This window comes from Pleurodeles waltl, chromosome 7 (genome assembly GCF_031143425.1).
Source record: "Pleurodeles waltl isolate 20211129_DDA chromosome 7, aPleWal1.hap1.20221129, whole genome shotgun sequence".
Classification (NCBI taxonomy): domain Eukaryota; kingdom Metazoa; phylum Chordata; class Amphibia; order Caudata; family Salamandridae; genus Pleurodeles; species Pleurodeles waltl.
Genome location: NC_090446.1, coordinates 677479014 through 677505739, shown reverse-complemented (window position 1 = coordinate 677505739; position 26726 = coordinate 677479014). Strand labels below are relative to the sequence as shown.

The following is a 26726-nucleotide window of genomic DNA, read 5'->3' as shown; positions in this document are numbered from 1 at the left end:
AGATCTTTGGAAATGTTGCTGAGTTCTTCCAGGCAGCCACTGAGGGGTTTGAACTCTGAGATGAATAGCGATGTTGGAAAGGTCAGAAGGGTCTTCGTTGCTCTTTGGGTTTTTCCAGGCCTACTGCCTTCAATGTGTCTACTTCAGCCTTCATCCTTTCCATTTCATCGTCTGCTTCAGAGCCGAACCGAGTGGAGCCGGAAAATGGCAGGTTCTGAATGTGTTGCTGAGTGTCTGGTTTCAGTGACGAAAGACGCAGCCAGGAATGCCTCCTTAGCGTTACCCCATGGCAGTATGTATGTGTAGAGAGCAAGGATGAGTCCGCTGCTGCACTAATGATCTGGTTAGAGACCATGGTACCTTCTTGGACGATCTTTAAAAAGAATCTGCTTCTGATCTCTCGGGAGGTGGTCAGCAAATTGGAGTAGGGAGTCCCACAGGGCCCTAATGTATCTGCCCAAGAAGGCTGTTGCGCTTGCTATCTTCATGGAGGTTGCAGCCAAACTACAGGGTTTGTCAAATCCACCTTTTTACTCTGTCGGGGGAGAGGTAGTAGGCAGAGACTTAGTGTGAGATTTTCAGGCAGCTAGTATTACCACCAAATCAGGTGGAGAATCGGAGCGCAGAAACTAAGGGTCTTGTTCCGGAGGACGATACTTTTTTAGTAGTCTGGAGGAAGCAGACAATCGTAGCCATCGTAAGGAAGACTTCCATAACGGGTTCCAGAAGACCAGGCTCTAATGGTAGCAAAGATCTGGCGGCTATGCGGTGCTGGAGAGTCTCAAATATAATCGAAGTAGATGCAGTTGGGACAGCTATCGGAATGTTCACTTTCGCCACACCTCATACTAGAACTTCATGAAAGACGTTGATATCGTCAACCGGTGAGGAGCTAGGTTGAGGTGACTGTCAGTGTAGGTGAATAGTCTCTGGTGGAGGACGAGGAATCTCTATGACGGTAGGCATGTAAACTTGATCTCTGTCAAGATCTATGGTGGGAAGGTCTCGACCATGAACGGCCAGATGACTGATGGTGCGATCTTGAGTGCGGTCTGGGAGCTGGGGCGGTGCCCGGCACTTGAAGTGGTATTGGTGCCAGGAGAACCAGAGCAGCCAGCCACAGCGGAGTCAAAATTTGTGAAGGTTGAGGAGGCATAGCAGCCGGCAGAGGGGAAGTGTAAGGAGAAGGCAACAAATGAAATAGCACCATAGAAGGAGCAACATCTCTGGAATGCTGCGATTGCGATGAAGAATAAATCCTTCTCCGTTTCTACCCCCTTGACGTCGAGACTCTTCCACATCGATCTTTCTCTCTGACATCTAGGGGTCGACGTCTAACTGCAACACCGGGGCTTCCTTCGCCTCGATGTTGATTCCAACAACGGCGATATACTCCTCGACATCATGTGCTGAGTAGCTGGAGTCCTCGACGTCGTGCAGCATCTTGACGTCGAGCGAGGACATCGATCTGGACTCGGACGGCGAACATGTTGGCGCCATACCTCCTCTCGACATCTACCTCGCCGACATCGACCAGGACCAAAAGCGTTTTCTGACAGAAAAACGCCTCTCAGAACTTCCACGTCCACTGGAAGCTGAGTTTAGAGCTCTGGTGGAAGACTGACCTTCCCCTTGCTCAGAGGTTCCATTGGCTTCTTGCTGGCATTGTATCTCTGCTTTCACTTGAAGGCAAATCTTCTTCCCCATCACGCAGGGTACGTCTGGAAAATGACTTGCAAATGTTACAGGAGGCAGGAAGGTGTGAAGACGGCAGGCAGATGATACACACATCATGTGAGTCTGTTTTGGTCTTTTTTTCTGTGACATCTTGGACATTTGTCAAATAAAGAAGGCATTTTTCCTGGGAAAAATGCCTTAATTTCTGTTAGAAAAAGACACAAATCAAGAAAGAAAGACAAAAGATGTTGAGAAAAACAGTTGTCACTGTGATATTCACTCAAATGTTGAAGAAAAATCCTAAAAAGGTCGAGCTCAATGCTCCAGGGTCCTGTCAGCAGGAGCGGGGAAAAAAAAAAAACTGAGGTAACTGCCTCTCTAGGAATTATTGGATGCTGGAGGACTGGCTGTTTTTAAAGTCACAGTCTCCTTTTTCTTCATTTATGTCAGCTGATAAGCTACACAGCCCTGCAACTCCTTCATTACTGTTTTGCATTACAAAAAGGTTTGTGAAGGATTTTTTTCTACTAAATTTTCAACTCATTCATGCATTTGAATGCATGTGCCTTTACTTTGTCTTTTTAAAGCAAACTGGATGAAGAATTTTGAACACTGTAGCCTTTCTTTTAGGCTGCATATGGACATTCTTAAGTGATTTTGCAGCCCTTCCTGAAGTAAGGCAAACATGAAAAGGAGTTATATTGGAAAAAGTGCTCCAGGGTCCCTGCAGGCAGAAGGAACTATTCAACGCTTATGTCTATACATGGAAATCCCCTAAAAGAGAGTTGTCCATTACAGGTTTTCCAGATTAGCCTCATCCATGCCTGGATTCAATGTTGAAAACTATTCTGTTCCAAAAGGCCTGTGACTTTTCCTGAAGCTAACGTAAGCTAAAACCAAAGTAAGAAATATTAATGAAGGCACACTCTCTAGCACATCATCATGATATCCTTACAGGAGAAAACTCTCTCCACATTTGCTTATTTCATTCTATGGTAGTGTAGTGCTATTCGGAGATAACAAAAATCAACACAGTCCTTGTTAAAAAGGTTGCAGTACTGTGTGTTTTTGTCTTCTGGACGTTACAATTTTTCCATTTTGGTTTTCACTAAACATAGTAATGGTCAGCAATGACAAGTAGGCACTTTGAAAGGAGGAAATTCGGGGCAAAATACAGAGGTTCATGGAGGATTTTCTGACATATTTCCAATGATGATGCAAGCCTGCACAGAGAGTTAAAGAAAACTCCATGATAGAGCATGTGTTAAAAAAAAAAACTGTTAGTATGGGAAGTACACAGGTCTTCTAGACAGATCTAGAAAGATTTGTGCCACTAGAAAGATTTGATGGTAAACAACTTCTTCACAGGTTTTTGTCAGTGTTTTATTTATTTTTTTGTTTTTTTAAGTCATTCAAGAAGGTCACTGTCAAGAATCCTGGAGCTGGTGGTCCATGCAGGGGCTAATGTGTGGAGAGCTTAAAAAAAAAAAAAGCAGATGAACATTGTGGGTCTGCACACACATCCAACGACTACAAACGTCATAAGCCTGGCGACAAATTATGAAAGAAAAAGGAACACCCTTGGGGATGGGACACACCTCAGCTCACCTGAGGCCTTACAGAGTACTAGGAAGAACATACTCTAATGACAAAAGAAACAAATTGATTTAGAGGTCCATCACAAGTGCATTCCTGCACCAAAGTGGCATGGCCTATCTGTTATATGTGTGCGTAACTTTGAAATCGTATACAAGCTTGCTCTAACAAAATGAGAGAAACATGGAATAGCTTGATAATTGGATGGTTTTCCCTATGAGAGTGATATACAGCAGCACTGATGAATGTGAACACTGGCCATTTTATAGAAGACATCACAAGCTGGATTGTGCTATGCCACTTTATTAATAAAGATTATGTTTAACTAACCCAAAAGAACCATCCTGAAACTACCTCCGCTAAGGACCGTGACACAAACGAAGGCCTGACCAGCAATATTTTTGAGACAGGAAAGGCATACAAGCTTTCTGTAGAGCTAAAGGAACTGAGTATTATTCATTTGATTATTTTGTACTTTCCGTTCATGGTTTCTTTCAGTACAAACCACATATATAATAAATCACTTGCTCAACCTTTTGCTTCAACGCAGAAATTAAAAATCATTTTATTAATGTGATGATCGTTTGTAACAGGATCATGCTATTGCAAACCATGATAAAAATTCATAAGAGAGGAACAGAAATGGAAAAGATGGTAATGCAGAAAAAGTAAAAGTATTAAATAAAGAGCAGGAGGAAGGCCTTGATGTTTTTTTCTTCATTCTGAGACAGTTAAGTTCATGTTAAAAAGTTGCACAATCATGTTCCATGGGCAGAAAATGTGACCTGTTCTGGCTATGATGATCACCGATCTAATTATTGGATGACTGCAAGCTAGCATATACCTATTGGTTTCTCAGGGAGCAAGCCTACTAGTTGGCATCAGTCTGCATTCAGGCAATGACCAAACGAAACCTCACTCTGAGAGGCGGACATGCTGGGCTAATGTTTTGCACTTCCAGCAGCAGAACAGCAGCTGCCATTAATATTCTGGTGTACTCTTGCTTGTAGTGGCAACTTTGGCACTCTTCTGCTTTTGGTGCTGATAAACAGCTTCTTAATATAGCTTTGTTGTAGCATCACACCACCCCAGCAGTTGCTAATGCTTTGGACTTCTTTTTCTTTTACTGACCAATCCAGTGTAAACCCATTAACTGGGTTTACACTAGACTAACATCAGGGAAGCTATGGAACTGATCTCTTGGATATAGGTCACACTCTTACATTTAATGTAGGCTTTGAAATGGGTGAACTCAGTAGCATAATTACCCTTCCTAAGTAACTGCCCATGCACAGGGCGCAATGAAGGTTCACTACATTAATCCTGAGAATCCAGCAAAGGAAGGAGGGGGAGGGAGGTAAGGGGGGCATGGGGCTTATTAGAAATCAAATACCAATGCCACACTGATGTGCTTGTCAAGCTCACTGAAATGCTATCTATCCTGGTACCACAGCCTCCAGGTGCTAGAAAATGTTAACTATGAGAAGAGAAAACTTCTGCTTTAACTGCAACACTACAAGCCTCCACTATGAAGAGTGCCAACAAAAGCCATTGCTGAATTAGGGCCCTCATCAGAAAGCACAGTGTTTACTTCTTGGAGGTTCCACTCCGATGTTATGGTGCCACAATCTCACTCCAGATTACCTTAATCATAGCAACGAAAGGCATTACTCGCTTCATGTACTTCTTCAGCTCTGGAAGGGCATTCAGCTCAGTGGCGATAACCTTGTTGTCTGGCAGCTGTCCTCCACAAGCCTGAAGGACAACAGAAGAAGGCATGAAGAAAGCACACTCTAATAGATACACCACCTACCCTAATGTGACCATCAACGCTTCAATTCCCACTTAGGCCTCTTACATCTAGGATGGGCAGCACCTTTTGACTGTGAACTGTCAGTTCCCCAAACACAGATTCACAGTGATGCATAGCAGTGTCAGCTGATTACCCCACATATTACATCATTCATGACATCTGCTATGGCATCATTGATATTATCGCTACAATATTTTAAATTAAAATTACTGAGAAAGCTGTGCATGGCGGGGGCATGAGTTATAGTTACCCAAGGGCACAGGTTGTTGTTATTTGTTATAGTTACTTGAAATAACTAACCATAATAGCTGAATTTCTACGGTTTTGTAAGTGTATATTCAGAACCCAGCTGGAACATCCCGTAACCTTTGTTTTTTTTAAGTGAATTTCTAGGGTTTTTTAATGTAAAGTAATGAAAATGTCACTTACCCAGTGTACATCTGTTCGTGGCATCAGTCGCAGTAGATTCGCATGTTCTGCAATAGCTCGCCATCTGGTGTTGGGCCGGAGTGTTACAAGTTGTTTTTCTTCGAAGAAGTCTTTCGAGTCACGGGACCGAGTGACTCCTCCTTTTGTCTCCATTGCGCATGGGCGTCGACTCCATCTTCGATTGTTTTTCCCCGCAGAGGGTGAGGTAGGAGTTGAATTGTAGTAATAGTGCCCATGCAATGGAGTGACTAAGTATGCACCTATTTAAGGTTGAGATGATACATATATAAATAATTGAAGGTAACTTCCAAACTGCTACAGGCTCCCGGGGAGGCGGGTGGGCACATGCGAATCTACTGCGACTGATGCCACGAACAGATGTACACTGGGTAAGTGACATTTTCAGTTCGATGGCATCTGTCGCTGTAGATACGCATGTTCTGCAATAGACTAGTAAGCAGTTATTTCCCCAAAAGCGGTGGATCAGCCTGTAGGAGTGGAAGTAGTCTGAAATAATGTCCTTAATACAGCTTGACCTACTGTGGCTTGTTGTGCGGATAACACGTCTACACAGTAGTGCTTGGTGAATGTGTGAGGCGTAGACCATGTGGCTGCCTTACATATTTCTTGCATTGGGATGTTTCCTAGAAAGGCCATGGTAGCACCTTTCTTTCTGGTTGAGTGTGCCCTTGGTGTAATGGGCAGCTGTCGTTTAGCTTTAAGGTAGCAGATTTGGATGCATTTAACTATCCATCTGGCTATACCTTGTTTTGAAATTGGGTTTCCTGCGTGAGGTTTTTGAAATGCAATAAAGAGTTGTTTAGTCTTTCTGATGTTTTTTGTTCTGTCAATGTAATACATTAATGCTCTTTTGACATCTAATGTATGTAGTGCCCTTTCAGCTACGGTATCTGGCTGTGGAAAGAACACTGGAAGTTCCACTGTTTGATTTAGATGGAACGGTGAAATAACCTTTGGCAAAAATTTAGGATTGGTCCTTAGGACGACTTTATTTTTGTGTAGTTGTATAAAAGGTTCCTGTATAGTAAACGCCTGAATCTCGCTTACTCTTCTCAGGGAAGTAATGGCGATGAGAAATGCCACCTTCCAGGTTAGAAACTGTATGTCGCAGGAGTGCATGGGTTCAAAAGGTGGACCCATAAGTCTAGTTAGGACAACATTTAGGTTCCATGAAGGAACAGGTGGTGTTCTTGGTGGTATAATTCTCCTAAGGCCCTCCATGAATGCTTTAATGACTGGTATTTTATATAGGGAAGTTGAATAGGTAGTTTGCAGGTATGCAGATATTGCTGCAAGGTGTATTTTAATGGAAGAGAAAGCCAGGTTAGATTTTTGTAAGTGAAGCAAGTAACCCACTACATGTTCTGGAGTTGTGTGTAATGGTTGTATTTGATTAATATGGCAGTAGCAAACAAACCTCTTCCATTTACTTGCATAGCAGTGCCTGGTGGATGGCCTTCTTGCTTGTTTTATGACTTCCATACATTCTTGGGTAAGTTGTAAGTGCCCGAATTCTAGGATTTCAGGAGCCAGATTGCTAGATTCAGCGATGCTGGATCTGGGTGTCTGATCTTTTGGTTGTGCTGTGTCAACAGATCTGGCCTGTTGGGCAATTTGATGCAGGGTACCACTGATAGGTCTAGCAGCGTTGTGTACCAGGGTTGCCTTGCCCAAGTTGGTGCTATCAATATGAGTTTGAGTTTGCTTTGACTGAGTTTGTTTACCAGGTAAGGAAGGAGAGGGAGAGGAGGAAAAGCGTAAGCAAATATCCCTGACCAGTTCATCCATAGGGCATTGCCTTGGGATTGTTTGTGTGGGTACCTGGATGCGAAGTTTTGGCATTTTGCGTTCTCTTTTGTCGCAAACAAGTCTATCTGAGGTGTTCCCCAGAGTTTGAAATAAGTGTTCAGAATTTGGGGGTGAATTTCCCATTCGTGGACCTGTTGGTGATCTCGAGAGAGATTGTCTGCGAGTTGATTTTGTATCCCTGGTATAAACTGTGCAATTAGGCGAATTTGGTTGTGAATTGCCCAATGCCAAATTTTTTGTGCTAGCAGGCTTAACTGCGTGGAGTGCGTCCCTCCCTGCTTGTTTAGATAATACATTGTTGTCATGTTGTCTGTTTTGACGAGAATGTATTTGTGAACTATTATTGGTTGGAAAGCTTTTAGTGCTTGAAAAACTGCTAGCAGTTCTAGGTGATTGATATGCAGTTTTGTTTGATGTACGTTCCATTGTCCTTGTATGCTGTGTTGATTGAGGTGTGCTCCCCACCCTGTCATGGAAGCATCTGTTGTTATTACGTATTGTGGCACTGGGTCTTGGAAAGGCCGCCCCTTGTTTAAATTTATGTTGTTCCACCATAGAAGCGAGAGGTAAGTTTGGCGGTCTATTAACACCAGATCTAGAAGGTGACCCTGTGCTTGAGACCACTGTGATGCTAGGCATTGTTGTAAGGGCCTCATGTGCAGTCTTGCGTTTGGGACAATGGCTATGCATGATGACATCATGCCTAGGAGTTGTAATACCATCTTTGCCTGTATCTTTTGTGTTGGATACATGCGTTGTATGATGGTGTTGAAATTTTGAATTCTTTGTGGACTTGGAGTGGCTACTCCCTTTGATGTGTCTATTATGGCTCCCAGGTATTGTTGTACCTTGCGTGGCAGAATTTTGGATTTTGTGAAATTGACGGTGAACCCGAGTTTGAAGAGGGTTTGTATGATCTGATTTGTGTGATTTGAGCACTGTATGAACGAATGGGCCTTGATTAGCCAGTCGTCCAAATATGGGAACACATGTATTTGCTGCCTTCTTATGTGTGCAGCGACTACCGCTAGACATTTGGTAAAGACTCTTGGTGCGGTTGTTAATCCGAAAGGCAGTACCTTGAATTGGTAATGTATTCCTTTGAATACGAACCTTAGGTATTTCCTGTGAGATGGGTGTATTGGTATATGGAAATAAGCATCCTTGAGGTCTAAAGTTGCCATGTAGTCGTGTAGTTTTAGCAATGGCAATACTTCTTGTAGTGTGACCATGTGGAAGTGGTCTGATTTGATGAAAGTGTTCACTACTCTGAGGTCTAGGATTGGTCTCAGCGTTTTGTCCTTCTTTGGTATCAGAAAGTACAGTGAGTAAACTCCTGTGTTTATTTGTGTGTTTGGCACTAATTCGATTGCATTCTTTTGCAATAGTGCCTGCACTTCTATCTCCAGGAGATTGGAATGGTGTGTTGTTAAATTTTGTGCTTTTGGTGGTATGTTTGGAGGGAATTGTAGAAATTCTATGCAATAACCATGTTGGATAATTGCTAGAACCCAAGTGTCTGTAGTGATTTCCTCCCATGCTTTGTAATAATGACCTATTCTTCCCCCCACTGGTGTTGTGTGGAGGGGGTGAGTGACATGTGAGTCATTGTTTAGTAGTAGGGGTTTTGGGGCTTTGAAATCTCCCTCTATTTCTAGGGAATTGCCCTCCTCTATATTGTCCCCGAAAACCTCCTCTATACTGTCCCTGGTAAGTGGACGGTGTTGCTTGTGAGGTGCTGGCTTGTGTGCTTTGACCCCGAAACCCCCCTCGAAAGGGCGTTTTACGGAATGTGCTGTAATTCCCTCTGCTCTGCGGGGAGTAGAGTGCGCCCATGGCTTTGGCAGTGTCCGTATCTTTTTTGAGTTTCTCAATCGCTGTGTCCACTTCTGGACCGAACAGTTCTTTTTCATTAAAAGGCATATTGAGAACTGCTTGTTGAATCTCTGGTTTAAATCCAGACGTTCGGAGCCATGCATGCCGTCTGATAGTTACAGATGTATTAATTGTCCGTGCAGCTGTATCTGCAGCGTCCATGGAGGAACGTATCTGGTTGTTGGAGATGGTCTGTCCCTCCTCAACCACTTGTTTCGCCCTATTTTGGAAGTCCTTGGGCAGATGTTCAATGAGATGTTGCATCTCGTCCCAGTGGGCTCTGTCATAGCGCGCAAGTAGTGCCTGGGAGTTCGCGATGCGCCACTGGTTTGCAGCTTGTGCTGCGACTCTTTTACCAGCTGCATCGAACTTGCGGCTTTCTTTATCTGGGGGTGGTGCATCTCCAGATGTGTGAGAGTTGGCCCTTTTCCTAGCTGCTCCTACAACAACAGAGTCTGGTGGCAGCTGTGTAGTGATGAAAACCGGGTCCGTAGGAGGCGGCTTATACTTCTTTTCCACCCGTGGTGTGATTGCCCTACTTTTGACCGGCTCCTTAAATATGTCTTTTGCGTGCCGGAGCATACCAGGGAGCATAGGCAGGCTTTGGTAGGAGCTGTGGGTGGAGGAGAGTGTGTTGAACAAGAAATCATCCTCGACCTGTTCTGAGTGGAGGCTTACGTTATGAAATTGTGCTGCTCTAGCCACCACCTGAGAGTACGCGGTGCTGTCTTCTGGTGGAGATGGCTTTGTAGGGTAGGCCTCCGGGCTGTTATCTGACACTGGGGCGTCGTATAGGTCCCATGCGTCCTGATCTTGGTCACCCTGGCTCATGGTGGTGTGAGCTGGGGAGTGAGATGGAGTTTGTGCTGGTGAAACGTTAATCACGGGCGGAGGAGAGGGTGGTGGTGTAATTCTTTTAACCACTTTTGGTTGTGGTGCTTGTTCCGTCTGGAACTCCAACCTTCTCTTTCTCCTAATGGGGGGAAGGGTGCTTATTTTTCCTGTCCCCTGCTGAATGAAGATACGCTTTTGCGTATGGTCCACATCAGTTGCTTGTAGCTCTTCCTCAAACCTATGCTTTTGCATTTGGGAGGTTAGCGAGTGCTCTTCTGTATAAGAGCCTGAAGCTGGGTCGCTTGCAGTTTGTTTCGGAGTCGAAACTTTGTCTGCGTGTTTTTTCGGCTCCGAGGTGACTTTTTTCCTTTTCGGGGCCGAAACCTCTCGGCGTCGATCTGTTTCGGTGCCGCTGTCTCGGCGTCGAGCCGTGTCCACACCGGTATCTCGGTGTCGAGGCTTGTCTCCAGCACTTTCTCGGTCCCGAGAAGGCTGCGTGCCGGTGTCTCGACCGGAGTCGGACGATCTCGGCACTGTTTTGGCCTTTTTCGGTGCCGACGGTCGGTCACCGAATTTATGGGTCGAGCCATGGCCTGGTGGCAGTGGCGTCCCCTGGGCCTTGTAAATGTTTCTTTGTGTGTTTTTCGACGTTTTACTCACGGTTTGTGTATCGTCGAATCCTTCGGAGTCTGAGTCTTGGATCGAGAAGGTACCTTCCTCCTCCTGTTCCTCGAACTCCCGTCGGGCTGTCGGTGCGGACGCCATTTGAAGTCTTCTGGCTCGACGGTCTCGGAGTGTTTTTCGGGACCGGAACGCACGACAGGCCTCGCAAGTGTCTTCGCTGTGCTCAGGTGACAGGCACAGGTTGCAGACCAAGTGTTGGTCTGTGTAGGGGTATTTATTGTGGCATTTGGGGCAGAAACGGAACGGGGTCCGTTCCATCGGCGTTCCTCAGCACGCGGTCGGGCCGACCAGGCCCCGACGGAGGATCGAAAAACTACCCCGAAGGGCACCGGAGCTCTTCGATCTTCGGTGCGGTGTTGAATCTAAGTACGCCGATCCCGAACGCAACAATACCGACGAAAATCTTCCGAAATTAACTATTTTGTCCGTTCCGAAACTCGGAGCGACAGGAACACGTCCGAACCCGATGGCGGAAAAAAAACAATCGAAGATGGAGTCGACGCCCATGCGCAATGGAGACAAAAGGAGGAGTCACTCGGTCCCGTGACTCGAAAGACTTCTTCGAAGAAAAACAACTTGTAACACTCCGGCCCAACACCAGATGGCGAGCTATTGCAGAACATGCGTATCTACAGCGACAGATGCCATCGAACTTTTAATTACTATATGTTAATCCAACCACCGCCACCCACATCCTTCAGTCAACCCCCAATAACCACCCAACCCTGCGCCGCACAAGGCAGTTACAGTTAGAGTTATTTCAACTAACTATAACTCGTGCCCTCACCATGCACTGCTAACTACCCCACAAATTACAGTACTCATGACATCTCTATTAACATTATTGATAATGTCACTAACATCTGCAGTAAAATTATTGATCAAACTGTACATGGCGGGGGCACGAGTTATAGTTACCTTAGGGCCAGATTTATAGTTACTTGAAATAACTGTAACTGCTGAATTCCTACGGGTTTTGTACAAGTAACTTCCGAACCTAACTATAACATCCCTGTAACCGTTGTTTTTTTTCAGTAAAAAAAATATTAAAATATATATGGAAAATGTCACTTACCCAGTGTACATCTGTTTGTGGCATTAGTCGCTGCAGATTCACATGCTGTGCACATCCCGCCATCTGGTGTTGGGCTCGGAGTGTTACAAGTTGTTTTTCTTCGAAGAAGTCTTTTCGAGTCACGAGACCGAGGGACTCCTCCCATTTCGACTCCATTGCGCATGGGCGTCGACTCCATCTTAGATTGTTTTCCCCGCAGAGGGTGAGGTAGGAGTTGTGTATGCTAGTAATATTGCCCATGCAATGGAGTGAATGCGTATGTACATAATGAAGTTTCAAGTAATATATTTACAAATGTACAAATGTTTAAGATCTACTTCTAAACGGCTACAGGCTCCCGGGGAGGCGGGTGGGCGCATGTGAATCTGCAGCGACTAATGCCACGAACAGATGTACACTGGGTAAGTGACATTTTCCATTTGATGGCATGTGTAGCTGCAGATACACATGCTGTGCATAGACTAATAAGCAGTTATCTCCCCAAAAGCGGTGGTTCAGCCTGTAGGAGTTGAAGTAGTTTGAAATAATGTTCTTAGTACAGCTTGACCTACTGTTGCCTGTTGTGCAGTTAACACATCTACACAGTAGTGCTTGGTAAATGTATGAGGCGTAAACCATGTTGCTGCCTTACATATTTCGTTCATTGGAATATTTCCCAGAAAGGCCATGGTAGCACCTTTCTTTCTGGTTGAGTGTGCCTTTGGTGTAATAGGCAGTTCTCTTTTAGCTTTAAGATAGCAGGTTTGAATGCACTTAACTATCCATCTAGCAATGCCTTGTTTTGAAATAGGATTTCCTGTATGAGGTTTTTGAAAGGCGATAAATAGTTGTTTTGTCTTTCGAATTAGTTTTGTTCGGTCAATGTAGTACATTAGTGCTCTTTTGATGTCTAATGTATGTAGTGCTCTTTCAGCTACAGAATCTGGCTGTGGGAAGAACACTGGTAATTCTACCGTTTGATTCAAGTGGAACGGTGAGATTACTTTTGGTAAAAATTTAGGATTGGTCCGTAGAACAACTTTATTTTTGTGTATTTGAATAAATGGTTCTTGAATGGTAAATGCTTGAATCTCACTCACTCTTCTTAGAGATGTGATGGCAATTAAAAATGCAACTTTCCACGTTAAGTATTGCATTTCACAAGAGTGCATGGGCTCAAAAGGTGGACCCATGAGTCGTGTTAAGACAATGTTGAGGTTCCATGAAGGAACTGGTGGTGTTCTTGGTGGTATAATTCTCTTTAGGCCTTCCATAAACGCTTTTATGACTGGTATCCTAAATAATGAAGTTGAGTGCGTAATTTGCAGGTAAGCTGAAATTGCCGTAAGATGTATTTTAATGGAAGAGAAAGCTAGTTTAGATTTCTGCAAATGTAGTAAGTATCCTACTATCTCTTTTGCAGATGCGTGTAAAGGTTGAATTTGATTATTATGGCAGTAATAAACAAATCTTTACCACTTATTTGCATAACAGTGTCTAGTGGTAGGTTTTCTAGCCTGTTTTATGACCTCCATACATTCCTGTGTGAGGTCTAAGTGCCCGAATTCTAGGATTTCAGGAGCCAAATTGCTAGATTCAGCGATGCTGGATTTGGATGTCTGATCTGTTGTTTGTGTTGTGTTAACAGATCTGGTCTGTTTGGCAGTTTGATATGAGGTACTACTGAAAGGTCTAGTAGTGTTGTGTACCAAAGTTGCCTTGCCCATGTTGGTGCTATTAGTATGAGTTTGTTTTGACTCAACTGGTTTACTAGATATGGAAGAAGTGGGAGAGGGGGAAAAGCGTACGCAAATATCCCTGACCAGTTCATCCATAGTGCATTGCCCTGAGACTGATGTTGTGGGTACCTGGATGCGAAGTTTTGGCATTTTGAGTTTTCTTTTGTTGCAAATAGATCTATTTGTGGCGTTCCCCACATTTTGAAGTAAGTGTTCAGTATTTGGGGGTGAATTTCCCATTCGTGGATCTGTTGGTGATCCCGAGAGAGATTGTCTGCTAACTGATTCTGAATCCCTGGAATAAATTGTGCTATTAGGCGAATGTGGTTGTGAATCGCCCAATGCCATATTTTTTGTGTTAGGAGACACAACTGTGTTGAGTGTGTTCCTCCCCGTTTGTTTAGGTAATACATTGTTGTCATGTTGTCTGTTTTGACAAGAGTGTATTTGTGGGTTAAAATGGGTTGAAATGCTTTCAGAGCTAGAAACACCGCTAAAAGTTCTAAGTGGTTTATATGAAACTGTTTTTGCTGAATGTTCCATTGTCCTTGGATGCTGTGCTGATTGAGGTGTGCTCCCCACCCTGTCATGGATGCATCTGTTGTTATTACGCATTGTGGCACTGGGTCTTGAAAAGGCCGCCCTTGGTTTAAATTTATACTGTTCCACCATTGAAGCGAGATGTATGTTTGGCGGTCTATCAACACCAGATCTAGAAGTTGACCCTGTGCTTGTGACCACTGTGATGCTAGGCACTGTTGTAAGGGCCGCATGTGCAACCTTGCGTTTGGGACAATGGCTATGAATGAGGACATCATGCCTAGGAGTTTCATTACTAATTTGACCTGTATCTTCTGGTTTGGATACATGGCTTGTATTACATTTTGGAATGTTAGGACTCTTTGTGGACTTGGAGTGGCAATCCCTTTTACTGTGTTGATTGTTGCTCCTAGGTATTGCTGTGTTTGACACGGCAGAAGGTGTGATTTTGAGTAATTGATTGAGAAACCTAGTTTGTGTAGGGTTTCTATGACGTAATTTGTGTGTCGGGAACACTGTTTTTGCGTGTTGGTTTTGATTAACCAATCGTCTAGGTACGGGAACACATGTATTTGCTGCCTTCTGATATGTGCAGCTACTACTGCTAGACATTTTGTAAAAACTCTTGGCGCAGTTGTTATTCCGAATGGCAACACTTTGAATTGGTAATGTATCCCTTGGAATACAAACCTTAGGTACTTTCTGTGTGAAGGATGTATTGGTATATGGAAATATGCATCCTTTAGATCCAGTGTTGTCATGTAGTCTTGTTGTTTGAACAGTGGGATTACTTCTTGTAATGTAACCATGTGAAAGTGGTCTGATTTGATGTATGTATTTAATATTCTGAGATCTAGTATAGGTCTTAGAGTTTTGTCTTTTTTGGGTATTAGAAAGTACAGTGAGTAAACTCCTGTGTTTAGTTCTTGTTTTGGTACTAATTCTATTGCCTCTTTTTGGACCAATGCTTGAACTTCTAATCCTAGAAGATTTATATGTTGTTTCGACATACTGTGTGTTTTCGGTGGGACTGTTGGAGGGAATTCTCTAAATTCTATGCAATAACCATACTGGATAATTGCTAGTACCCAAGTATCTGTTGTTATCTCCTCCCAATGTTTGTAAAATTGGCTTAATCTTCCCCCCACAGGTGTTATGTGATGGGGATGGGTGACTTGTGAGTCACTGCTTATTTTGAGGACTTTTGGGGCTTTGGAATTTTCCTCTACCTCTTTGGAATTGTCCCCCTCTATATTGCCCCCGAAAACTTCCCCGCTGATATTGGCTTTGGTAAGTGGGCCTTGTTTGTGATGTTGTGGTTTCTGTAGGTTGTCCTCGAAACCCTCCCCTAAAAGGTGTTTTGCGAAAGGTGCCTCTGCTCTGCGGGGAGTAGTGTGCGCCCATGGCTTTTGCCGTATCCGTTTTTTTTTTTTAGTTTTTCAATAGCAGTGTCGACTTCCGGCCCAAACAACTGCTGTTCATTAAATGGCATATTTAGCACGGCTTGTTGAATTTCCGGCTTGAAACCTGACGTGCGGAGCCATGCGTGCCTTCTTATTGTTATTGCAGTATTTACTGTCCTTGCAGCCGTATCTGCTGCATCCATTGAAGACCGTATCTGATTATTAGATACTGTGTCCTTCTTCCACCACTTGTTGTGCTCTTTTTTGGAACTCCTTGGGTAAGTGTTTGTAAGGAAATGCCTCCTTGGCATGGTTGCCCCCTGACTTTTTGCCTTTGCTGATGCTATGTTTACAATTGAAAGTGTGCTGAGGCCTGCTAACCAGGCCCCAGCACCAGTGTTCTTTCCCTAACCTGTACTTTTGTATCCACAATTGGCAGACCCTGGCATCCAGATAAGTCCCTTGTAACTGGTACTTCTAGTACCAAGGGCCCTGATGCCAAGGAAGGTCTCTAAGGGCTGCAGCATGTCTTATGCCACCCTGGAGACCTCTCACTCAGCACAGACACACTGCTTGCCAGCTTGTGTGTGCTAGTGAGGACAAAACGAGTAAGTCGACATGGCACTCCCCTCAGGGTGCCATGCCAGCCTCTCACTGCCTATGCAGTATAGGTAAGACACCCCTCTAGCAGGCCTTACAGCCCTAAGGCAGGGTGCACTATACCATAGGTGAGGGTACCAGTGCATGAGCATGGTACCCCTACAGTGTCTAAACAAAACCTTAGACATTGTAAGTGCAGGGTAGCCATAGGAGTATATGGTCTGGGAGTCTGTCAAACACGAACTCCACAGCACCATAATGGCTACACTGAAAACTGGGAAGTTTGGTATCAAACTTCTCAGCACAATAAATGCACACTGATGCCAGTGTACATTTTATTGTAAAATATACCACAGAGGGCACCTTAGAGGTGCCCCCTGAAACTTAACCGACTATCTGTGTAGGCTGACTAGTTTTAGCAGCCTGCCACAAACCGAGACATGTTGCTGGCCCCATGGGGAGAGTGCCTTTGTCACTCTGAGGCCAGTAACAAAGCCTGCACTGGGTGGAGATGCTAACACCTCTCCCAGGCAGGAATTGTCACACCTGGCGGTGAGCCTCAAAGGCTCACCTCCTTTGTGCCAACCCAGCAGGACACTCCAGCTAGTGGAGTTGCCCGCCCCCTCCGGCCAGGCCCCACTTTTGGCGGCAAGGCCGGAGAAAATAATGAGAAAAACAAGGAGGAGTCACTGGCCAGTCAGGACAGCCCCTAAGGTGTCCTGAGCTGAGGTGACTCTGACTTTTAGAAATCCTCCATCTTGCAGATGGAGGATTCCCCCAATAGGGTTAGGATTGTGACCCCCTCCCCTTGGGAGGAGGCACAAAGAGGGTGTACCCACCCTCAGGGCTAGTAGCCATTGGCTACTAACCCCCCAGACCTAAACACGCCCTTAAATTTAGTATTTAAGGGCTACCCTGAACCCTAGAAAATTAGATTCCTGCAACTACAAGAAGAAGGACTGCCTAGCTGAAAAACCCCTGCAGAGGAAGACCAGAAGACGACAACTGCCTTGGCTCCAGAAACTCACCGGCCTGTCTCCTGCCTTCCAAAGATCCTGCTCCAGCGACGCCTTCCAAAGGGACCAGCGACCTCGACATCCTCTGAGGACTGCCCCTGCTTCGAAAAGACAAGAAACTCCCGAGGACAGCGGACCTGCTCCAAGAAAAGCTGCAACTTTGTTTCCAGCAGCTTTAAAGAACCCTGCAAGCTCCCCGCAAGAAGCGTGAGACTTGCAACACTGCACCCGGCGACCCCGACTCGGCTGGTGGCGATCCAACACCTCAGGAGGGACCCCAGGACTACTCTAAGACTGTGAGTACAAAAACCTGTCCCCCCTGAGCCCCCACAGCGCCGCCTGCAGAGGGAATCCCGAGGCTTCCCCTGACCGCGACTCTTTGAACCTAAAGTCCCGACGCCTGGGAGAGACCCTGCACCCGCAGCCCTCAGGACCTGAAGGACCGGACTTTCACTGGAGGAGTGACCCCCAGGAGTCCCTCTCCCTTGACCAAGTGGAGGTTTCCCCGAGGAACCCCCCCCTTGCCTGCCTGCAGCGCTGAAGAGATCCCTAGATCTCCCATTGACTTCCATTACAAACCCGACGCTTGTTTCTACACTGCACCCGGCCGCCCCCGCGCTGCTGAGGGTGAAATTTCTGTGTGGGCTTGTGTCCCCCCCGGTGCCCTACAAAACCCCCCTGGTCTGCCCTCCGAAGACGCGGGTACTTACCTGCAAGCAGACCGGAACCGGGGCACCCCCTTCTCTCCATTCTAGCCTATGTGTTTTGGGCACCACTTTGAACTCTGCACCTGACCGGCCCTGAGCTGCTGGTGTGGTGACTTTGGGGTTGCTCTGAACCCCCAACGGTGGGCTACCTTGGACCAAGAACTGAACCCTGTAAGTGTCTTACTTACCTGGTAAAACTAACCAAAACTTACCTCCCCTAGGAACTGTAAAAATTGCACTAAGTGTCCACTTTTAAAACAGCTATTTGTCAATAACTTGAAAAGTATACATGCAATTTTTATGATTTAAAGTTCCTAAAGTACTTACCTGCAATACCTTTCAAATGAGCTATTACATGTAGAATTTGAACCTGTGGTTCTTAAAATAAACTAAGAAAAGATATTTTTCTATATAAAAACCTATTGGCTGGATTTGTCTCTGAGTGTGTGTACCTCATTTATTGTCTATGTGTATGTACAACAAATGCTTAACACTACTCCTTGGATAAGCCTACTGCTCGACCACACTACCACAAAATAGAGCATTAGTATTATCTCTTTTTACCACTATTTTACCTCTAAGGGGAACCCTTGGACTCTGTGCATGCTATTCCTTACTTTGAAATAGCACATACAGAGCCAACTTCCTACATTGGTGGATCAGCGGTGGGGTACAAGACTTTGCATTTGCTGGACTACTCAGCCAATACCTGATCACACGACAAATTCCAAAATTGTCATTAGAAATTGATTTTTGCAATTTGAAAAGTTTTCTAAATTCTTAAAAGTCCTGCTAGGGCCTTGTGTGTTAAGTCCCTGTTTAGCATTTCTTTTAGAGTTTAAAAGTTTGTAAAAGTTTGAATTAGATTCTAGAACCAGTTGTAGATTCTTAAAAAGTATTCCAACTTTTAGAAGCAAAATGTCTAGCACAGATGTGACTGTGGTGGAACTCGACACCACACCTTACCTCCATCTTAAGATGAGGGAGCTAAGGTCACTCTGTAAAATAAAGAAAATAACAATGGGCCCCAAACCTACCAAAATACAGCTCCAGGAGCTTTTGGCAGAGTTTGAAAAGGCCAACCCCTCTGAGGGTGGCAACTCAGAGGAAGAGGATAGTGACTTGGAGGACAATTCCCCCCTACCAGTCCTATCTAGGGAGAACAGGGTCTCTCAAACCCTGACTCCAAAAATAATAGTCAGAGATGCTGGTTCCCTCACAGGAGAGACCAACACCTCTGAAATCACTGAGGATAGCCCCAGTGAAGAGGACATCCAGTTAGCCAGGATGGCCAAAAGATTGGCTTTGGAAAGACAGATCCTAGCCATAGAGAGGGAAAGACAAGAGATGGGCCTAGGACCCATCAATGGTGGCAGCAACATAAATAGGGTCAGAGATTCTCCTGACATGTTGAAAATCCCTAAAGGGATTGTAACTAAATATGAAGATGGTGATGACATCACCAAATGGTTCACAGCTTTTGAGAGGGCTTGTGTAACCAGAAAAGTGAACAGATCTCACTGGGGTGCTCTCCTTTGGGAAATGTTCACAGGAAAGTGTAGGGATAGACTCCTCACACTCTCTGGACAAGATGCAGAATCTTATGACCTCATGAAGGGTACCCTGATTGAGGGCTTTGGATTCTCCACTGAGGAGTACAGGATTAGGTTCAGGGGGGCTCAAAAATCCTCGAGCCAGACCTGGGTTGACTTTGTTGACTACTCAGTGAAAACACTAGATGGTTGGATTCAAGGCAGTGGTGTAAGTAATTATGATGGGCTGTACAATTTATTTGTGAAAGAACACCTGTTAAGTAATTGTTTCAATGATAAACTGCATCAGCATCTGGTAGACCTAGGACCAATTTCTCCCCAAGAATTGGGAAAGAAGGCGGACCATTGGGTCAAGACAAGGGTGTCCAAGACTTCAACAGGGGGTGACCAAAAGAAAGGGGTCACAAAGACTCCCCAGGGGAAGGGTGATGAGACAACCAAAACTAAAAATAGTAAAGAGTCTTCTACAGGCCCCCAAAAACCTACACAGGAGGGTGGGCCCAGAGCCTCTTCACAAAACAATGGGTACAAGGGTAAAAACTTTGATCCCAAAAAGGCCTGGTGTCATAGCTGTAAACAGCATGGACACCAAACTGGAGACAAGGCCTGTCCCAAGAAAGGTTCCACTCCAAACTCCCATCCAGGTAACACTGGTATGGCTAGTCTCCAAGTGGGATCAACAGTGTGCCCAGAGCAAATCAGGGTCCACACTGAAGCTACTCTAGTTTCTGAGGGTGGGGTGGATTTAGCCACACTAGCTGTCTGGCCGCCTAACATGCAAAAATACAGACAGCAACTCTTAATTAATGGGACTAGAATAGAGGGCCTGAGGGATACAGGTGCCAGTGTCACCATGGTGACAGAGAAACTGGTTTCCCCTGGCCAATACCTGACTGGAAAAACTTACACAGTCACCAACGCTGACAATCAGAGAAAAGTACATCCCATGGCAATGGTTACTTTAGAATGGGGAGGGGTCAATGGCCTGAAACAGGTGGTGGTCTCCTCAAATATCCCAGTGGACTGTCTGCTTGGAAATGACCTGGAGTCCTCAGCATGGGCTGAGGTAGAACTAAAAACCCATGCAGCAATGCTGGGTATCCCTGAACTGGTGTGTGTGAAAACAAGAGCACAATGCAAGGCACAGGGTGAACAAGTAGAGCTGGAGTCTGGAAGAATGGCCCAGCCTACCAAGAGAACAGGAAAGTCAGTTGGGAAACCAACTGCAACACAGCAAAAGAAAGGGAACCTCTCTTCTCAGGAAGAAGTTCTGCCCTCTGAGGGAACTGAGCCTTTGGAGCTTCAACCTTATCAGGTTGAGCTCTTAGGCCCAGGGGGACCCTCAAGGGAGGAGCTGTGTAAGGGACAAGAAACCTGTCCCTCTCTTGAAGGCCTTAGGCAGCAAGCTGCTGAAGAGTCCAAAGGCAAGAAAAATGGAACGCATAGGGTCTATTGGGAAGATGGACTCCTGTACACTGAGGCCAGAGACCCCAAACCTGGTGCCACTAGGAGAGTGGTAGTGCCTCAGCTGTTCAGGAAGTTCATCCTAACATTGGCCCATGACATTCCCCTTGCTGGACATTTGGGACAAACCAAGACGTGGGAGAGGTTAGTCAACCACTTCTACTGGCCCAATATGTCCAACATGGTTAAGGAGTTTTGCCTCTCCTGCCCCACCTGTCAAGCCAGTGGTAAGACAGGTGGGCATCCAAAGGCCCCCCTCATTCCACTTCCAGTGGTGGGGGTTCCCTTTGAAAGAGTGGGTGTGGACATAGTTGGTCCACTAGAACCTCCCACAGCCTCAGGAAATATGTATATCCTGGTAGTAGTGGATCATGCTACCAGGTATCCTGAAGCTATTCCCCTTAGGTCGACTACTGCCCCTGCAGTAGCCAAGGCCCTCATTGGTATCTTTACCAGAGTGGGTTTCCCTAAGGAGGTGGTGTCTGACAGAGGTACCAACTTCATGTCAGCATACCTAAAGCACATGTGGAATGAGTGTGGGGTGACTTATAAATTCACTACACCATACCATCCACAAACTAATGGCTTAGTTGAGAGATTCAACAAGACATTAAAGGGCATGATCATGGGGCTCCCAGAAAAACTCAAAAGGAGATGGGATGTCCTCTTGCCATGCCTGCTTTTCGCTTACAGAGAGGTGCCACAGAAGGGAGTAGGATTCTCACCCTTTGAACTTCTGTTTGGTCATCCTGTAAGGGGACCACTTGCCCTTGTTAAAGAAGGCTGGGAGAGACCTCTCCATGAGCCTAAACAGGACATAGTGGACTATGTACTTGGCCTTCGCTCTAGAATGGCAGAGTACATGGAAAAGGCAACCAAAAACCTTGAGGCCAGCCAACAGCTCCAGAAGTTTTGGTATGACCAAAAGGCTGCACTGGTTGAGTTCCAACCAGGGCAGAAAGTCTGGGTTCTGGAGCCTGTGGCTCCCAGGGCACTCCAGGACAAATGGAGTGGCCCTTACCCAGTACTAGAGAGGAAGAGTCAGGTCACCTACTTGGTGGACCTGGGCACAAGCAGGAGCCCCAAGAGGGTGATCCATGTAAACCGCCTTAACCTCTTCCACGACAGGGCTGATGTCAATCTGTTGATGGTAACAGATGAGGATCAGGAGGCAGAGAGTGAACCTCTCCCTGATCTTCTGTCATCAGACCCAAAAGATGGCACAGTAGATGGAGTGATCTACTCAGACACCCTCTCTGGCCAACAGCAAGCTGATTGTAGGAGAGTCCTACAACAGTTTCCTGAACTCTTCTCCTTAACCCCTGGTCAGACACACCTGTGTACCCATGATGTGGACACAGGAGACAGCATGCCTGTCAAGAACAAAATCTTTAGACAGTCTGACCATGTTAAGGAAAGCATCAAGGTGGAAGTCCACAAGATGCTGGAATTGGGAGTAATTGAGCGCTCTGACAGCCCCTGGGCTAGCCCAGTGGTCTTAGTCCCCAAACCTCACACCAAAGATGGAAAGAAAGAGATGAGGTTTTGTGTGGACTACAGAGGGCTCAATTCTGTCACCAAGACAGATGCCCATCCAATTCCAAGAGCTGATGAGCTCATTGATAAATTAGGTGCTGCCAAATTTCTAAGTACCTTTGACTTGACAGCAGGGTACTGGCAAATAAAAATGGCACCTGGAGCAAAAGAAAAGACAGCATTCTCCACACCTGATGGGCATTATCAGTTTACTGTTATGCCCTTTGGTTTAAAGAATGCCCCTGCCACCTTCCAAAGGTTGGTGAATCAAGTCCTTGCTGGCTTGGAGTCCTTTAGCACAGCTTATCTTGATGATATTGCTGTCTTTAGCTCCACCTGGCAGGATCACCTGGTCCACCTGAAGAAGGTTTTGAAGGCTCTGCAATCTGCAGGCCTCTCTATCAAGGCATCCAAATGCCAGATAGGGCAGGGAACTGTGGTTTACTTGGGCCACCTTGTAGGTGGAGGCCAAGTTCAGCCACTCCAACCCAAGATCCAGACTATTCTGGACTGGGTAGCTCCAAAAACCCAGACTCAAGTCAGGGCATTCCTTGGCTTGACTGGGTATTACAGGAGGTTTGTGAAGGGATATGGATCCATTGTGACAGCCCTCACTGAACTCACCTCCAAGAAAATGCCCAAGAAAGTAAACTGGACTGTGGAATGCCAACAGGCCTTTGACACCCTGAAACAGGCAATGTGCTCAGCACCAGTTCTCAAAGCTCCAGATTATTCTAAGCAGTTCATTGTGCAGACTGATGCCTCTGAACATGGGATAGGGGCAGTTTTGTCCCAAACAAATGATGATGGCCTTGACCAGCCTGTTGCTTTCATTAGCAGGAGGTTACTCCCCAGGGAGCAGCGTTGGAGTGCCATTGAGAGGGAGGCCTTTGCTGTGGTTTGGTCCCTGAAGAAACTGAGACCATACCTCTTTGGGACTCACTTCCTAGTTCAAACTGACCACAGACCTCTCAAATGGCTGATGCAAATGAAAGGTGAAAATCCTAAACTGTTGAGGTGGTCCATCTCCCTACAGGGAATGGACTTTATAGTGGAACACAGACCTGGGACTGCCCATGCCAATGCAGATGGCCTCTCCAGGTTCTTCCACTTAGAAAATGAAGACTCTCTTGGGAAAGGTTAGTCTCATCCTCTTTCGTTTGGGGGGGGGGTTGTGTAAGGAAATGCCTCCTTGGCATGGTTGCCCCCTGACTTTTTGCCTTTGCTGATGCTATGTTTACAATTGAAAGTGTGCTGAGGCCTGCTAACCAGGCCCCAGCACCAGTGTTCTTTCCCTAATCTGTACTTTTGTATCCACAATTGGCAGACCCTGGCATCCAGATAAGTCCCTTGTAACTGGTACTTCTAGTACCAAGGGCCCTGATGCCAAGGAAGGTCTCTAAGGGCTGCAGCATGTCTTATGCCACCCTGGAGACCTCTCACTCAGCACAGACACACTGCTTGCCAGCTTGTGTGTGCTAGTGAGGACAAAACGAGTAAGTCGACATGGCACTCCCCTCAGGGTGCCATGCCAGCCTCTCACTGCCTATGCAGTATAGGTAAGACACCCCTCTAGCAGGCCTTACAGCCCTAAGGCAGGGTGCACTATACCATAGGTGAGGGTACCAGTGCATGAGCATGGTACCCCTACAGTGTCTAAACAAAACCTTAGACATTGTAAGTGCAGGGTAGCCATAGGAGTATATGGTCTGGGAGTCTGTCAAACACGAACTCCACAGCACCATAATGGCTACACTGAAAACTGGGAAGTTTGGTATCAAACTTCTCAGCACAATAAATGCACACTGATGCCAGTGTACATTTTATTGTAAAATACACCACAGAGGGCACCTTAGAGGTGCCCCCTGAAACTTAACCGACTATCTGTGTAGGCTGACTAGTTTTAGCAGCCTGCCACAAACCGAGACATGTTGCTGGCCCCATGGGGAGAGTGCCTTTGTCACTCTGAGGCCAGTAACAAAGCCTGCACTGGGTGGAGATGCTAACACCTCTCCCAGGCAGGAATTGTCACACCTGGCGGTGAGCCTCAAAGGCTCACCTCCTTTGTGCCAACCCAGCAGGACACTCCAGCTAGTGGAGTTGCCCGCCCCCTCCGGCCAGGCCCCACTTTTGGCGGCAAGGCCGGAGAAAATAATGAGAAAAACAAGGAGGAGTCACTGGCCAGTCAGGACAGCCCCTAAGGTGTCCTGAGCTGAGGTGACTCTGACTTTTAGAAATCCTCCATCTTGCAGATGGAGGATTCCCCCAATAGGGTTAGGATTGTGACCCCCTCCCCTTGGGAGGAGGCACAAAGAGGGTGTACCCACCCTCAGGGCTAGTAGCCATTGGCTACTAACCCCCCAGACCTAAACACGCCCTTAAATTTAGTATTTAAGGGCTACCCTGAACCCTAGAAAATTAGATTCCTGCAACTACAAGAAGAAGGACTGCCTAGCTGAAAAACTCCTGCAGAGGAAGACCAGAAGACGACAACTGCCTTGGCTCCAGAAACTCACCGGCCTGTCTCCTGCCTTCCAAAGATCCTGCTCCAGCGACGCCTTCCAAAGGGACCAGCGACCTCGACATCCTCTGAGGACTGCCCCTGCTTCGAAAAGACAAGAAACTCCCGAGGACAGCGGACCTGCTCCAAGAAAAGCTGCAACTTTGTTTCCAGCAGCTTTAAAGAACCCTGCAAGCTCCCCGCAAGAAGCGTGAGACTTGCAACACTGCACCCGGCGACCCCGACTCGGCTGGTGGCGATCCAACACCTCAGGAGGGACCCCAGGACTACTCTAAGACTGTGAGTACAAAAACCTGTCCCCCCTGAGCCCCCACAGCGCCGCCTGCAGAGGGAATCCCGAGGCTTCCCCTGACCGCGACTCTTTGAACCTAAAGTCCCGACGCCTGGGAGAGACCCTGCACCCGCAGCCCTCAGGACCTGAAGGACCGGACTTTCACTGGAGGAGTGACCCCCAGGAGTCCCTCTCCCTTGACCAAGTGGAGGTTTCCCCGAGGAACCCCCCCCTTGCCTGCCTGCAGCGCTGAAGAGATCCCTAGATCTCCCATTGACTTCCATTACAAACCCGACGCTTGTTTCTACACTGCACCCGGCCGCCCCCGCGCTGCTGAGGGTGAAATTTCTGTGTGGGCTTGTGTCCCCCCCGGTGCCCTACAAAACCCCCCTGGTCTGCCCTCCGAAGACGCGGGTACTTACCTGCAAGCAGACCGGAACCGGGGCACCCCCTTCTCTCCATTCTAGCCTATGTGTTTTGGGCACCACTTTGAACTCTGCACCTGACCGGCCCTGAGCTGCTGGTGTGGTGACTTTGGGGTTGCTCTGAACCCCCAACGGTGGGCTACCTTGGACCAAGAACTGAACCCTGTAAGTGTCTTACTTACCTGGTAAAACTAACCAAAACTTACCTCCCCTAGGAACTGTAAAAATTGCACTAAGTGTCCACTTTTAAAACAGCTATTTGTCAATAACTTGAAAAGTATACATGCAATTTTTATGATTTAAAGTTCCTAAAGTACTTACCTGCAATACCTTTCAAATGAGCTATTACATGTAGAATTTGAACCTGTGGTTCTTAAAATAAACTAAGAAAAGATATTTTTCTATATAAAAACCTATTGGCTGGATTTGTCTCTGAGTGTGTGTACCTCATTTATTGTCTATGTGTATGTACAACAAATGCTTAACACTACTCCTTGGATAAGCCTACTGCTCGACCACACTACCACAAAATAGAGCATTAGTATTATCTCTTTTTACCACTATTTTACCTCTAAGGGGAACCCTTGGACTCTGTGCATGCTATTCCTTACTTTGAAATAGCACATACAGAGCCAACTTCCTACAGTGTTCTATCAAATGTTGCATCTCATCCCAGTGAGCTCTGTCATATCTTGCCAAAAGCGCTTGTGAATTGGCAATGCGCCATTGGTTTGCTGCTTGTGCTGCAACCCTTTTGCCCGCAGCATCAAATTTGCGACTCTCCTTGTCTGGAGGTGGTGCGTCTCCCGAGGTATGAGAGTTTGCTCTCTTACGAGCTGCCCCGACAACTACTGAGTCTGGAGTTAACTGCGTTGTAATATAAACAGGATCTGTTGGCGGTGGCTTGAACTTTTTCCTCCACCCTTAGAGTTATGGCTCGGCCTTTAACAGGATCCTGAAAGATTTGTTTTGAATGTTTTAGCATTCCTGGGAGCATAGGTAGTCTTTGGTACTGGCTATGAGTGGAGGTTAGCGTGTTAAACAAGAAGTCATCCTCAATTGGTTCTGAATGCAAGGTGACGTTATGGAAAGCAGCTGCCCTTGCGATCACCTGTGTGTAAGATGTACTCTCCTCAGGAGGGGACGGCCTGGTAGGGTA

At 46.2% G+C, this 26726-nt stretch overlaps 1 protein-coding gene across 1 annotated transcript in view; it reads right to left on the bottom strand.

The window, feature by feature from the left end:
- Positions 1-26726, bottom strand: part of LARS1 (leucyl-tRNA synthetase 1) — a 360224-nt gene that overhangs the window by 29452 nt on the left and 304046 nt on the right. The window contains exon 28 of the mRNA XM_069244681.1: positions 4918-5028. Within this exon, the coding sequence (XP_069100782.1) occupies positions 4918-5028 (111 nt within the window). The remainder of the gene's footprint in view (positions 1-4917; positions 5029-26726) is intronic.